At 40.1% G+C, this 15,926-nt stretch overlaps 1 protein-coding gene across 5 annotated transcripts in view; it reads left to right on the top strand.

The window, feature by feature from the left end:
* ppfia2 (PTPRF interacting protein alpha 2) overlaps positions 1-15,926 on the top strand; it is a 384,719-nt gene that overhangs the window by 340,467 nt on the left and 28,326 nt on the right. For 4 of the 5 annotated variants that reach the window (XM_080191161.1, XM_080191163.1, XM_080191162.1 and 1 more), the window contains 4 exons: positions 2,738-2,764; positions 5,013-5,188; positions 5,921-6,018; positions 10,395-10,570. In XM_080191161.1, coding sequence (XP_080047287.1) covers positions 2,738-2,764; positions 5,013-5,188; positions 5,921-6,018; positions 10,395-10,570 — 477 coding nt within the window. The remainder of the gene's footprint in view (positions 1-2,737; positions 2,765-5,012; positions 5,189-5,920; positions 6,019-10,394; positions 10,571-15,926) is intronic. The other variant, XM_080191164.1, reaches the window with a different exon arrangement.

Raw genomic sequence — 15,926 nt, 5'->3', positions numbered from 1 at the left:
CAATGCTATCCAGATAGACACGTTTGTGTGGCAGTGGGAAAAGAAGGAAGGAGACCTGTGTATTCCCCAACCCCAGATGCGACACTGAACTTAAATTATGACACAGGATGGGTCCGTGGGTCCAGCAGCACACTGCTGCCCATGAAGACTAGCTCTCTGTCTTGGCATAGAGGTTAACAGTGCAACATCAGCTCAGCACTATGGTAGTGTTGTGCTCACCTCAAAGTCTCTAGTGAACTGGGAGCCATCTTGTGCATGCCAGTCTTTATCAATCATGTTTAACACCAACATGCTTTCCCACTGACATGATGCCAGATTGGAAAGCCGGATAGGCAAGCAGCTGTTTTAATGAGTATTTATGAGATGGAAATGAAAGTAAATAGCATTCGCACCACCTGCCAGTAGGATGACTAACCTGCCGTCAACCCCTGTTGGGAGAATTGCAACGTGATTTTACGCCAACAGGTTTCTGACTTTTTGCCTCCCACTAGATTCACTACGTCTGCCCGCCACCAAATCCGCCATGAGAATTCCAACCAAAGTTATTAAGGCCCTCCAAGATGTAATTATATAATTGTTATACTCAAGATTTCTTTCTGTGAAGTATTATATCATAAGTCATAATCAGCTCTTTCTAAAATGTTGAAAATGTTAAGAAATTAGAATTGTGTCCTACTCTGCAGTTAATTTGTCCTACAGTTGTGAACGTCTAATCAACTGAGCAGCACAGTCATCTAAAATTCATTCTAGACTATTCTGCAGTGATACACTTAATGTTTGATTGTGATGTCAGATCATAACCACGTACAGATTTGTAAGAGATCAGATTCATTCTTTTCCCCTTCTATGATGTCAATGTTCACTCTGATGCTTTCATCTCCCTCAGTGATAATCTAATTGAAATCGCTGTTTGGAAACTTACTTATTAATGTGTGGCCGTGATTAAAAAAAATAGTAAATTCTAGTTGTTCACAGTGGCGGCATAGTGGCACAGTAGTTAGCACTGCTGCCTCACAGTGCCTGGGACCTGGGTTCGATTACTGGCTCGGGTCACTGTCTGTGTGGAGTTTGCATGTTCTCCATGTGTCTGCATGGATTTCCTCCGAATGCTCTGGTTTCCTCCCACAATCTGAAAGACATGCTAGTTAGGTGGATTGGCCATGGTAAATTCTCCCTCAGTGTACCTGAACAGGTGCTGGAGTCTGTTGACTTGGGGATTTTCACAGTAACTTCATTGCTGACTTGTGACTAATAAGTAAACTTTTACCAAGAATGTTCTTAAGCAACCTATAAAAATGATGGTTAATATTATGCATGATTCACAGAATCTGAATTCTGAAGTATATAATTTACCTTAGGACTATTTGAAAGCCTAATGAGATAACTCAGACAAAAAAACAATTTCTAGAGAAATAACTGGCAAATTGAGAATACTTTTAAAATGCTACATGCTTTGTCAAGTGATAACTCATGCATGTTTGTTTCTTACTGGTTTGGATTGCCATTTCATGGGTAATAAGCTTGTTTATTCCTATTGAATGATACATGGAATGCTGATGGAGCATGAGTGTAATGTTTGCAAGCTGAATATGCCTGAATAGAGTAGTTGTTGTTTAAGTGAAGATCAACACAGATAAATGTGAGGTACTACATTTTAATAGGAAGAAGGAAATCACATTACGTGGAGGTGCAAGTTTAGGCAGGGTACAGGAACAAAGGGATCTTGGAGAACAAATACACTAAATAAACATTGTGTCAAATGTTACCAGGGCTTTTTAAGTAAGTAAACTAAGGACTATCATTATTTCCAGACAAATAGAATGTAAAAGTAGTGAAAGTTATACTAAATCTGTATTGAAATTTAGTTTGACCACACTTAGAGAACTATCTGCAGTTCAAGTTACCAAGAAAGGATACAGAGGCACTGGAGAGGGTGTGGTGAAAATTTCCAAGGATACCAGAAATGTGTGGGAATACATATCAGGATAGAATTGACAGGCTGGGCCTCTTTTCGTTTGAAAAAAGGTTGAATTGTGACCTTTGAGGTCTTTAAATTTCTAAAATGTTTTGAAAAGTGAATACAGTGGCTGGAATCCTTTGATGTTGGATACCCTGCCACCACTGCCAGCGAGAATAGAGAATTTAGCATTCAGCCAAATCTCTATTCATTGCAACGGGACCAGAGAACCCCAGTAAGGTTGGAGAACGTTTCTTATCTGGGGAAGAGAATAACTAGAGGTCATCAATATAAGATAATCACCAAGAAATCCAATGGGGAAATCAGAAGAATCTCCTTGCGCAAAGACTGTTAAGAATGTGGAACTTGGGAGTGGTTGCAGTGAATAAATTAGAAGCACACAAAGGGAAGATAGACCCAAATTTGAGGAAAAAGGGAATATCTGTTTACAATGGTAGAATTAGCTGAGAAAATATGGAGGAGGCACAAGTGATTAGGTTGAAAGACCTGTCACTGTGTCATTTATCCTATGTAATTCCATGCAATCTCATATAAATGTGTAATAGTATTTAGTTTTTTTATATATGAAAAGTATAGTATCATTTTGAAAGAAACTTTTAGGTGTTAAAATTCAGGGTTAAAGCTATTTTCATTATAATTTGACTGAAGTCTTGTGAAACTAAAGCATATTTTACTCCTTTTATTTGAGAATTATATTACCTGTTAACTCTGCATTTATTACTTGATTTTTATTAACTGTACTTTCTGGTAATCCCTAAGGAGTCTGAAGAAGGCAGCTGGGCTCAGGTAATGCATGCTAAAATACATAATTCAGTTTGAAGATTTTAGTGCTTAAATGGTTCACTCCTCAATGCTTAACTGATTCTACAAACATTTCTTGAGCTGTGAACTATTTGTTTTAGTAGAATAAATATAAATTAACTAGCATTTCTAGTTTCAGTGTACTTAGAGTATTGGTTTGTTATCTGCATGTACTAAAGAGCAGTGGAAGACATGGGCTAAGAATCTGTTGGGTTATTCCATTGGTTATTCCAATTCCAGTTCTACAGAAAGCCCATCAAGAAACTGTACTCCTAACACTGGGAGGGTGTCTAAGATTAGGAGGGAATTTTATTTCTGTAAGAATAATGTAGAATGAACCATTTAGCTTTCCTCTAATGAACATGCTTCTTTTTTATGGTATGTCAAGACCTATACTGGACTCCTGGCTGGGTCTACTGGGCTGAGTACTGGTATTCCTAGTTGAGCCTGTGTACCAACTACTCAGCATAACCCAATAGTGGGACAAGAAAATTATTGACCTGAGAGGCCCTTTCGTCCAGGTCTATAATAACTCCAGGAGTCAGCTGTGAAACAACCATGTTTTTATTGCACAAAATGAAAATAAATAATGATCACAAGCCTGTATTGAACACAACAGGTCCCAACCGGGACTAAAAGGTTAATGGGCCCTCTTAGGATCTTACTTTATACAGGGTGCAGTGTATGGGTGTCTAATTACCAATCCCTAGACAGCTCATATTCAACAAGTCCAATTAATGATTTCCCCATGCAGACCATGCTGGTTATCACAAAGATAATTCCCTCTAACTTATCGGGCCATGTTTGGATCATGGTGCAAAGACCAGACGTGGTATATGTAGGAGTTGGCAACATTTCAGTTCTCTCTGCTGCACTTCTAGTAGACTTGCCTTCAGAACCTCACTAAGGAGTCAGATTTGGTTCTCACAGAGTAAAAAAAAAAGTGTCAAATGTGTTTCCTTACTATGTAATATAATCATTTAGCAAATTTTGGTGCATGAAGTCAGGTGGTTTCACCTAGATGAATAGTATATTCCTCAGAGTTGCTTCTGCAGTACTGGCAGTTTTTAACATTTAGTTTTCCTTCTTTCCTGGGGTGTTGTTTCTAATGCTTCATTTGTCTAAGCATTAACAATAAATACACAGCAAACATAAGGTTAGGTGTCACTTTGCATCGGTATCCCCAGCTACAAAATTCTGTATGCACACAAAATAGGAACAGCACATAGTTTAGAGTTGCCATGAATTGAATACAAACAGTAAAGAGTGTATATTTCCTTTCTATCCTCTTCCATGTTATTCTCCCATTCCCTTTGCTCAAGTGAAATTCACTAATTTCAGAGATTTTTTTTAAAAGTCTGTTTCTCCACTTGTATTATTCTTATACATTCAAAAAAAATCTTTCCATCTTTTAAATGGAATGGATAGAATTTTCCAGTGAAGTTACACTGCATACCCAGCCTCACCTCAAAAGAATGCAATATATCTGTTAAACGTTTGCTGTTCCAAAATGCCCAAAAAGTTGGTTCTTTATAATAGCATACAATTGATAAAAGTATATTGTTCAATTTATTTCCTATCATTTGTACCCTAGTAATGTTGGATCTAGAAATACTATGCATTTTTGGCATCCAGGATTCCAGGTAATATGTAAATTAAAGAATGGCTTTAACCTGTATCAAATATCTTTGCTAAGGCTTTTTCTCCTAAATGCAAAACATTTCCAGTAAACTAGAGATATTATCAAATATATTGCATTACAACAGGCCACATACCACTGGTACAAAATATGCAAAATAATCTAACAAGCTGGTGTAGTGGAAATTTCATTCCAACAAATATCCACCAGAATTTTATCAAGTAAAAATCTCTACCCACTAATTTTAGATTTGACCAGGAGTAGAATATCTACTTTTTCAATATGTTGTTATGAAATGCTGCTCAAGTTCCTTACTAATGGTGTAAATCGTTTTTCTGCTTTGCATTCATGTTTGTTAATCTATTCTTAAAAGGCTGAAATTTTGCATAATAATACTAAACATTCAGAAATATCTCTGTAGTGCTATTGGTTGACATACTGCTACTATTTACTTATGTTTTTGCTAAAATTAGGAAGCACAAGGAAACATGGTCATGTGTGAGCAAATGTTTGTATATTTTAAAACCTTTTTGATGGTCAAATAACCATAACCCAAAAGAATTTCAATAAACCAGTTCTTGCATTTTCCATCAGACATTGGCTTATGGTGACATGAATCATGAATGGATTGGTAATGAATGGCTTCCTAGTCTAGGATTACCTCAGTATCGCAGCTACTTCATGGAGTGCCTGGTGGACGCAAGAATGCTGGATCATTTGACAAAGAAGGATCTTCGCATTCACTTGAAAATGGTGGATAGCTTTCATCGGTATGCTTGATCTTAAAAAAAACCTCTGTCCGGGCATAAAATATACTATATTGCAGATGTACAAGTCTTTAGTTAATTTCATTCCTAGGTTGATTTGAAGTTAAAATCTGTAGCCCTTCCAGTACATTCCTACCAAAAGTTTTCCAAGGCTTCAGATACACTACGCCATTGCATTCTATGGTAGAGCCTCTACTGTTTTAAACAAGGTCACTGACATCAAAAACAAAACTAGGAAGGAAAGAATGCCAGCTAAATCAACAGTTCCCATCATCCAAGCCAGGCATGAGTGCAGCAGCCCAGTACATCATGTGAAAACACACCAGCAAGCCCACTGATGGTTGTGATGCCTCTGGATCGTAGCCTAGGCCCCCAAAAATTTGAAAATTACTGGCTACATTTTTAAATCACCTGCCAATAGGGACCAACTCCACTTCTCTGCAATTTGCAACCTTGATAATATGATGCGTTTCTAAGATGCACTATAATGGGGTGAACATCCACCTGATTTATTTAAGTTCCATGGTCCTACAAGACCCTTGCGCTTTGTTGGGATAAGCATCAGAAGTCATTGACAGGAAGATCCCAACATGTAACCATGATCAAAGGCCTCAGATTTTCAAAGCCAAAATATTATAAACATTTATCTCACAAATTGCCTTTTAATGTCTTATTAATTTGTTTTGAAAATGTCTTGCAAACAATTACAAATATTGTTGTATTGCTCTAATTCAGAACAAGTTTACAATATGGTATTATGTGCTTGAAGCGGCTGAACTATGACCGAAAAGAACTGGAAAAGAGAAGAGAATTAAGCCAACATGAAATTAAAGGTGAAAGATCTATTACTGGAGTTTATAAATAAGTGATATACGGAACAGCTAATACTTTATTAAAAAGGGAATTGTAATTGATGATGTGTAAGTTACTGTGTGGTATTCTTCAATGAGACAAAACAAGGATAATTAGGAATGCGCTGGCTCGCAATACCCACATCCCGTGAACAAATAAAAGAAAGATGATTGTGTGCATTTGTCTCTTATCATTGTATATGATATATAAGGTAGTCAGACTTTAGAAATACTTGCATTACCTTTATAAACACCATATATACTTTAAAAACTTCTTTATAAACATACAAAATTATAAATCAGGAACAGAAGTAGGCCATTCGGCCATTTGAGGTGCTCTGCCATTCCATAAGATCATGGCTGATTTGATTGCAGCTTCAATTCAACTTTCCTTCCAGCCCTCAGCCGATACCCTTTGACTCGTTGTCAATAAAGAATCTATCTAATTCAGCATTAAAAATATTCAATGACCCTGCCTCCAACACACTTTGGGACGGGAGTGCCACAGACTCATGACCCTCTGAGAGAAAAGATTTTGCCTCATCTCCATCTTAAATGGGACATTTTTAAATTGGGTCACCTAGTTTTGAATCATAGTCTCGGCTCCCAGTTCTAGGGCAGAATTCTCTCAAAAAAATTCGAAGTGTTGAATTAGCAGGAAAACTGGAATAATTCACGTTGATTTTTGCATTGAGAATTCACACTAGAATCTCCACATTCTGTGTAATGCAGAGGCCACTTGCATGAGTATCATTAGATTTCAGGGGCGGGTCATATTCCTACCCAGGATGCTGAAACCAGCTGGTCTCAGTGTATGCGCAGTGGCCCCAAACAGTCAGCCTTCCAGTTGCTGGCCAGCTCAATCGCTGGCCAGGTCAGAACCCCCGCAGTGCTGCCTCCCCAACCCCCCACAGCTTGATTGACCCCCGACCATTCCCAGGCCAGCCTCAACTACCCCCCATCCCAGACCTCCCCGATCTCCACCCAACCCTCCAGCAGTGCCAATTTCCCCCATGCTCCCACTCCCTCACAGTGCAGACAACCCTGCAGGCAGACTCCACCCGGCAGATCACACTCTCCCCGCCCCCCCCCCCCCCCCCGAAAGTCCCCAGATTCCCGCCCCCCAGGCTGCCCTGATTGCTGGCCTCCCTCCTGTCCCCATTAATCCCAATAGCAGAGTGGCAGTGGGATCCCCACACCCCCATCAATTGCCCCCTAGGTCCTGCCCCCTTCAGGACCATTGCCATATGTACCACCCCTTTGACACTGCCCTATGGCCGATCGGCAGTGCCAAGGTGCCTCCTGTGCATGGCCACTTTGCCTCTTGGGTGGTGCTGGGGGCATGGGCTGGCACAACCAGGGTGCCTATGTCCAAGGGGCACCACCCCCCCACCGCCCGATCCCCTGGGTGGGTCCAGTTGCCTGTGCTTCACTCCAGTGGGGCCAGACCACTAATTCCCTAAAGTGGGGAGCTTGTATAATTCCTGCTGGAGTGAAACATTCTGGTGGGATCGGAGAGGCGACTGGGCCCAGAGAATTCTGTCCTGGGCCTGCTAATAACATTTAAATGATATTTAAAATAGAATTTAAATGCTTTCCCCACCTCCCTGCCAATTTCCAGCATGAAGCAGACCGCGCCGGAAATCTGGCATAGAGAGAGAATTTTACAGGGCATGAACTCTCACATGAATCCTGCGCATTGCCCCCACCCGCGCAATGGGGTGGAGGCAATGCGCTAAAATATTAGTTTGGCAGGATGGAAGAATCACAGCCATGGTTTCTCCAGCAAGAAGCATCCTCTCAGCGTGCACTCTGTCAAATTCCCTTAGTATCTTATATCACCTCTCATTCTTCCAAATTCCAGTGGATATCAGCCCAATCTTTCCTCAAAGGCTAACACACTCAGTCCAGGAGTCAATCAAGTGAACCTTCTTTGAATTGCTCCTAATGCAAATAAGGAGACCAAAACTGTACATGAGAGTCTAGGTGTGGTCTCACCAGTACCCTATAAAACTGTAACAAAATAATCCTACTTTTATAAATTCATTCTGCTTTCCATTTGCCTTCCTAACCACTTGGTGTACCTGTACACTATTTGTGATTCATGAACCAGATTCTTCCATATTCAATCTATCTCCATTTAAATCATATGCTGCTTTTTGATTCTCCATGCCAAAGTAGTCAAGTTCACATTTTACCACATTATACTCCATCTGCCAAATTTTTGCCCTTTCACTTAATCTGTCTTTAACCCTTTCCAGACAACTTGGGCTGAACTCTCCCAAAAAATAACTAAGAAGAGGGGGGGTGCAATTGGCCCCCCCCCCCCAGGGGTTGACGCAGCGGAGGGAGGGGTGGTGGTGCCCCTTAGGCATAGGCACCCTGGTTGTGCCAGGCTGTGCCTCTTGGCATTGCCCAAGGGGCAGTGTCATACACCTGCACTGCTGCCAGTGAGAACAGAGCATTTGGTGCTCATGCCATGAGATTACCATGCCACAGGGAGCAAGAAGAGTCCCAAAAGCATTCTTCCTGATGCAAATTGCATTTGGCCCATCTTGCTCGATTCTCTGGCCATAAAACAATTTGTGCCAGGGTACACAAGGCTAGAGAATCACACCCTTTATGTCCTCTTCACAACTTACTTTTCAACTAACTTTGTGTCATTTGCAAATTTAACAGCTCTCCCTTTGATCCTATCATCTAAGTCATTAATACAGATTGTAAATATTTGAGGCCTTAACAATGATCCCTGCAGCACTACACTTATCACATCTCGCCAACCCAAAAATGACTCATTTGTGCCTAATCTGTTTCGTATCAGCTAACCAATCCCCTGTCATTCTAACATGTTATTCCTTTCACAATGAGCTCTTGTTTTGTGTGGCATCTTGTCAAATTCCTTCTGGAAATCTTGGTATACCGCATTCACAGCTTCTTCTTTATCCATTTTGTTTGCACTTCCTCAAAAATCTCCAATAAATGAGCCAAATATGATTTCCCTTTCACAAAACCATGCTCACTCTGCCTCATTGTATAAATGAGTTTTTGAGTGCCCTGCTATAACCTCCTTAATAATTAGATTCCAAAATTTCTTCTCTGGCAGAAGTTAAGCTAACTTGGCCTTTAGCCCCTGCTTTCTGCTTCTCTCCTTTCTCAAGTAGAGGAATTACATTGTCAGCTTCTTCTTTCAGTTTGATGCTATCTTTAATTCCTTTGTTAGCCACGGGTAGTATGTCCTTTCCCTAGAGACTTTCTCACTGGAATCCATCTTTGCTCACCACATGATACAAATATTAATAATATGATAAAACTGTACGGCCAGAACTCTTCCGCCTTGCCCACTCCAATTCTGTGGTGAGCGAGGGTCTAACAACGAAAATCTCCGTCGACCTCAGCCAGGAATTTCCGGTCTTACCTGAGCGAGGCCATAAAACCCTTTCCCAATAGTTCTATCACACAACATTGTTGTCATCCCAATACACATGAGTTCTCCTGATAACTGTGGGGAAAAGATTAGCTCATGTAGCGTCTGTGCAGATCATGTCAATTTGGGAGCAGAGCCTCATGCTCCACAATAACCTCCCGACAAGCTCTATTAATACCTTATCCAGCATTTAAGAATAACTGCATGCCATATATGTCAAAATTACTACTTTCTGCCATCACATATTTTGGTTACATTTTTCTGTCAGTGTTTACAATTATAAATGATGATGTCAACATTTTTCACTCCACTTTTGTAAGTTCTGGCCACTAGATAACCCTGCATAATCAGTTTCTGAAACCGCTTTCTGTCCTCAGCAGAAATTGGTTTGCATTGCACCCATCTATTGGGTGTAAAATATGTGCAAAGTATTTTGCCATGGGCCTCCCTATGCCTGAATTAGGAAGATTCATTCCACTTCTAAATTTATATAGATGGGTAGTTAGTGTCTAGAAGTCCTGGATGGCTGCCTGAAAATTGCGTTATGTCTGTTCAACTATGTGTATTGGGGATATAATGCCTATTAAAGGATCTTTTAGTGAAGTTAATCACCCCATGAGAGAGAACAACATTGAGCCCAACGTCAGATACATTAATTTAAAAGTTCCTATGGAGCCAGGAGCAGCAGGAGTGCACCTGTAACTCCATGGCTGACTTTTACATTGCGTTCCAGTTTTGACATGAAAGAAGACTGATGTGTACTATGTTGAGATATAACAAAGCTAGAGAAAAATTTAAAGCATTTGAAAGTCAGGGTACATAATTTTGCAGTATACATTAAACAGAAGAGTCTGTACCCTTAAAGTTAAGAATTAAATCAAACTAAAATTTAGAAAATAAAGTGTATGTTCATATTGCATTTTTATGTTTTTAGATACAATCGTATGGAGCAATGATCGTGTCATCAGGTGGATACTGTCCATTGGCCTTCGAGACTATGCAAACAACCTCATGGAAAGTGGAGTTCATGGAGCACTCCTGGCCTTGGATGAAAACTTCGACTATAGCAGTTTGGCTTTAATACTTCAAATTCCCACACAAAATACACAGGTAAACTTAGCCCAGTCTGAAATATTTTAAGCATTTTTCAACCTATTCATTTTAAAGTATAGTTTCACTCTTACACATTGGAAAATATTTCAGCGTTAAGGTAGGATAATATTGAGTTTATAAACTGTCCTTTTAGCTTCTGATACTTAAGCTAGCATTAGGTGGACACAATTATGCCAGTTTGTCCTTCAAGAACTTTTGATAATTAAGATTGTTCAGACAATATTGTTTATGTTCAAGCAAAATCATTATTAAGTTGGCATGTTTTCTCTGGTAAGAAGTAAGGATGATCAGTGACTGCAGTCAGTTCAATTTGATTTCAGTGTGCATATGGCCTTTGCTATCCCTAATCTAGGAGCGTTCATTTCTGGCCTTAATGTTATTGCAAACATATTGATCAATCTGGAGCAACCAAAATGTGAATTCAATCACTGCCAATTTTTAAATATTCAAGAATTGTAACATAATGTCACATCTTGCTTTTATCCTTTAAGATGTTCATGTAAATTCCTGGGGGCTGATAATGGCCAAAAAATTCAGCTCAGTACTGTTCATTGCTTCAGCATTACAGAAGCTAATTAAAGTTAAAAATGGCATTGAATTGTTCTTGACACTTCCACAATGGTCCACACCAATTGCCATGGTGTGGAAGGCAATAGTGTGAGTGTGTTGTGTACCAGAAGTATGCAGCATGGGCAGATTGTGACATCATGCAATATTCAGTGCTGATTTCACACATGACCTCCAATTTTAGACTTTGCTACTCTTAAGCACTCTCTTAAACACACACAGCTAAAAAATTTTCAGCAGCACCAAGGATCACTATCAAAGGCACTATTCAAAGGCATGAAATTCCAACTTGCAGATGAGTCATTTTAAACTGTTTACCTGTTGATGCAGAGAAATATAGCTTTCTTCCGAAGGCCTGAAGAAAGTAGACAGTCATCCCAAAATATCATTGGAACATCATCTATTCTTCTTTTCCTGAAAGGCTTGTGGAATTTTATCATTTTTTTTCCTTCACCATCTAAGTTAATTGAAATCTCAGGTCTTCAGTGCATTTTCAGTTTTTGAGGAGTGGAGGACACTGCTGTAACTGTCATCCTTGGAGTGAAGATGATTTCACTTCTGAAGCTTCTTCATGGATTCTTTTAAGGGAGCAACACGTTTCACAGATCATCTTGAGTTCTTTCCTTCTGGCCCCAGAGGATCCAAAGATCCTCTCCTTTAGATTAATCTTTCATTCAAAAGTCTTTATTCTCCTTGCAGTTCAGTCATCCTGTAACCTACACTCTGCTTCCTAGCAATGCTGACAAATATGCTGATAAAGTGTTGTCCCATTCTGCAAATTATGTTGTCCTACCAGATGCATATATACTTGCTGATCTTTGACTTTGATTGAAATTACCAGATTTGCAGAATGCTTGAAATGTCCAGTTTTATCACATTAGAAGCATTCTATGACCCTGCTGGGCCGTCTTGCTGACAATGTTAGATTTCTGTGGCTCAGTACAAGTATCTCAAAATGGCTGGCAATGTGGACTTTCCTGCCCTTTTACTTGGTTTAGCGGGCTTCCTTATGGATTTGGCTGCTGCTTATGCAACTACTAAATCCACAGAGTCATGCAAAGCCTCAGATTCACCACAAATAACAACCCAATTAAATGTTCTAAGCTTAGTCTGCCTTGCATACTGGACCACTTGATCCAAAGTAAGGATATCTGTGGTCACAAGAAATTCAGAGAGTTTCTCATCCTAGCCGCCCATGGCTCTGTATCATGGGTTAGTCTGTCATTCAGTGTCACCATCTAATGAGGCGATAAAGACCAGTTAGGAATAATTCAGCTAATTCCCCAGCATTATGAGTGCTGCTTAAAACATGCTTATTCAATTACTAAGTTTTACCTTGGGCTAAAATAGGTGTCAACAGCTTTAAGAATGGAATCAAAATCCCTGGGGACTCATGTACATCTTGCCTCAAGAGAAAGCTGTCTGCTACTGGACCTACTGCACAAAAAAAAGGAACTAACATGAAGCTTTTGCTCCTTCTCTTGAACACCTGATACTGCGCAGTACTGGAGAATATCGTGTTTCTGTAACTCCTACCGCTGGCCTCTCTCCAGAGCCGCAAGGCAAAAACCAAGCGGAGCAAGAACAGGGACAACTCACTAGATATGGCCATTGTTACCTCTCTCCGGTGTGCCCCCTTCTTCCATTGAAAATTCTCAAGCTGCTTTCAAAGATTTCTTCACTCTGCGGTTCCTTCGGAAACACTGCTGTATCTTTTACTTCAGCTGCCACCATGTTCTGGAGATAGAATCTACTACTTTGGACTGTAGCCATGGGACGGTAGACTTGCTCTGGTATCTGCTTAACATTTGTCCACTAATACTAGCTCTAACCACATTACAAAGTAGGGATATTGCTCCTAGGCATGAATCTAGCCTCTTTTTTTGAGAGAGAGTCTAATACATAATTGACTGATGAGAGGGGTACATCATCATTTACATCATACATTTGCTTTGACCATCTGCTAACCCTTGATGCTACAATTTCATTCAGTCCATGTGATGTCATGAAATGGCTGAAGGTACTAGTTGCATCATTGCGTTTGGGTTTTGACAACATCCCAGTAATATTACTGGAAGATGGTGCTTCAGAATTGACTACACCCTGGTCCAAGCAATATCAGCCTAGCTACGACATTGGCGACTATTTGGTCATGTTGCCTAAGTATGTCCTGTCCACAAAAAGCTGGACAAATCCAGTCTGGTCAATTACTTCTTCATTAGTACATTCTCTATTTTCAGCAAGTTGTTTGAAGATGTCATTAATGGTACTATTAAACCTCATTTACAAACAATAATCTGTTCACTCGACACCTGTCCTCATTGCAGCCTTAGTCCAAACATGGACGGAGGAGTTGAACTCTAGAGGTGAGGTTAGAGTCACTATTCTTGAATTCAAGGAAGCATTTGACCTAGTGTGGCATAAAGGCAGCAAAGCTGAAGTCAGTGGGAATCAGAGAGAAAGTGTTTCATTCAGCGTCAAGGAAGATGGTTGCGGTGTCGGAGGCCAATCATCTCAGCCCCAAGACATCACTGAAGGAATTCCTCAGGGTAGTGTCCAAGCTGAACCATTTTCAGCTCCTTTACAAATTATCTTCCCTCCATCATAAAGTGGAAATGTTCATAATGACTGCACAGAGTTCAATATCATTTGCAACTGCTCAAATACTGAAGCAGTTCATTTCCATTTGCAGCAAGGCCTGGGCAACATTCAGGCTTGAGCTGATAAGTGGCTTGTAGCATTCATGCCACACAAGTGCCAGTCAACAACTATCACCAACAATCAAAAGAGAAAATGCTGTAAAATCTCAGCAGGTCTCACAGCACCCGTAAGGAGAGAAAATAGCTGACATTTCAAGTCCAGATGACCCTTTGTCAAAGCTGACACCAACTATAACTATCACCAACAAGATAGAATCTAACCAGCTCCCCTTGACATTCAAAAACATTAACTTTGCTGAATCCCCACCAGCAATATCCTGATGGTTAATATCAACCAGAAAATAAACTGGGCTAGCCATATAAATACTTTCTGACTCCCCAAAGCTAATCCAGCATCTACAAAGGAGTGAGTCAGGATGGTATAGTCGCCTATTGTCTGGATAAGAATGCTCTAACAACATTCAAGATGCTAGAAACAATACAAAACAATGCTGGAAATAATCAGCACCCCATCCACTAGCTGAACCATTCATTCCCTCCACAACTGATACACAGTGGCATCAATGTGCAACTTCTACAAGATGCTTTGCAACAACATGCCAAGGCTCTTTTGAAAGGGTCTTATAAATCTGTGATCCCTACCATGTAGAAGAAAAAGGGCAGAAAGAACACCACCACTAGTAAGTTCCCCTCAAGCCACACAGCATTCTTACTTGGACATTTATCGCCTGCCATTTCTAACCTGTCATTGGAACTCCTTTCCTAATGCCACTGGAGATTTACCTGCACCAGTTGGACAGCAGCAGTTCAAGAACACGTTTCACTACCCCTTCTCCAGAGACTTGCCAGATTCACATAAAAGAATATTAAAAATGCTTTGGCTGAACTCTAGTGTTTTATACAGTTCTAACTTATTTGTGCTTGTACATATGGTGAAGTAATCACTAGGGTATAAAATTTGAAAATGTGTTAACTGACCAATCGTGTAAGGGCATTGAACTTCTGGCACTGCATCCAGGTCCTCAGGGGCAGACTCCATTATGTTACCATGTCTCAACAGTAAACACAGGGTGGAATTTTTCACCTTCCACCCCCTTTCCTCCCTCACCTCACATCCCCAATCTGTGGCATGTTTTGCAGCGGTGGAGTCAGCAGTCAGCCCACCATTATCTGGCAGTGGGACCTTCTGATCCTGCCACTGCCAGTGGGGTTCTCATTGTTTGCGCCTTCCACCACTGAGAACCCACGGTGGGTGTAATCACCAGAAGATCCTGCTGGTGGGAACAGGAAGAAAACCCTACCCTTTTTTTTAAAATGGCTTTTTTTATTTATTCATGAGATTTGCATTTTGCTGACTTTGCCCATAATGGGCGTAAATATGATTCAATACATTTTAATAAAATTAAATGTAATTAACCACTTCCCTCACTGGATTTTCCCCCTCTTGAGATTTTCATACCGTCATATCAGTGAGATTCAGAACAGGTTCATTCAGGTGTGAACTTGTCAGGGGATTCCCTCCAGGGATGCAAAGGTCAGTATAGCCCTCACAAAAGAGAGACATGGCCAGCCAATGCCCCTCCTTTTCTTCTGGCATAGGTTGGCACTGTCAGGTTGGCATTTTGATAGTTCACAGGCTATGCATTTGGTGCCCTTGACCATTCTCTCCTTGAGCTCTTACTCCTGAATGTGATAACCATCAGTGACGTATCTGCTTATGTGGAGATGTAAACTGCTACATGAACAATTTATGTTAGAGCTCTAATTAAATTTTCAAATTTTCCTTCCTAAAGCTAACATTTGTGTGGTGGTTAAAAAAAATCCCATGGTTGTATTTATCCCACCCACCCTGAGAAAAACAACAGTTGTTTTCTTGAAACTTCTTAAGTCTTTTTTGTGGACTATTTTGCAATCTATATACCCTGCAGCAAATGATAAAAATAGAAGAAAAATCTTTGACAACAAAAACAGAAAATGCTGGAAAATCTTTTGCTGCTTTCTTGCTCACGCCTGGTTTGATTTCCTAAATTTAACCTTATTGATACATATTCAAATTAAACTCTTGCATGAATATTAAAATTATTATTTGATTCAATTCAGATTTAAAATGATTAATTAAATACTTC

The sequence above is a fragment of the Carcharhinus amblyrhynchos genome, chromosome 6, assembly GCF_965287045.1.
Source record: "Carcharhinus amblyrhynchos chromosome 6, sCarAmb.v2.hapA, whole genome shotgun sequence".
In the NCBI taxonomy this organism is placed as follows: domain Eukaryota; kingdom Metazoa; phylum Chordata; class Chondrichthyes; order Carcharhiniformes; family Carcharhinidae; genus Carcharhinus; species Carcharhinus amblyrhynchos.
This window is presented reverse-complemented; position numbering and strand designations above follow the sequence as displayed.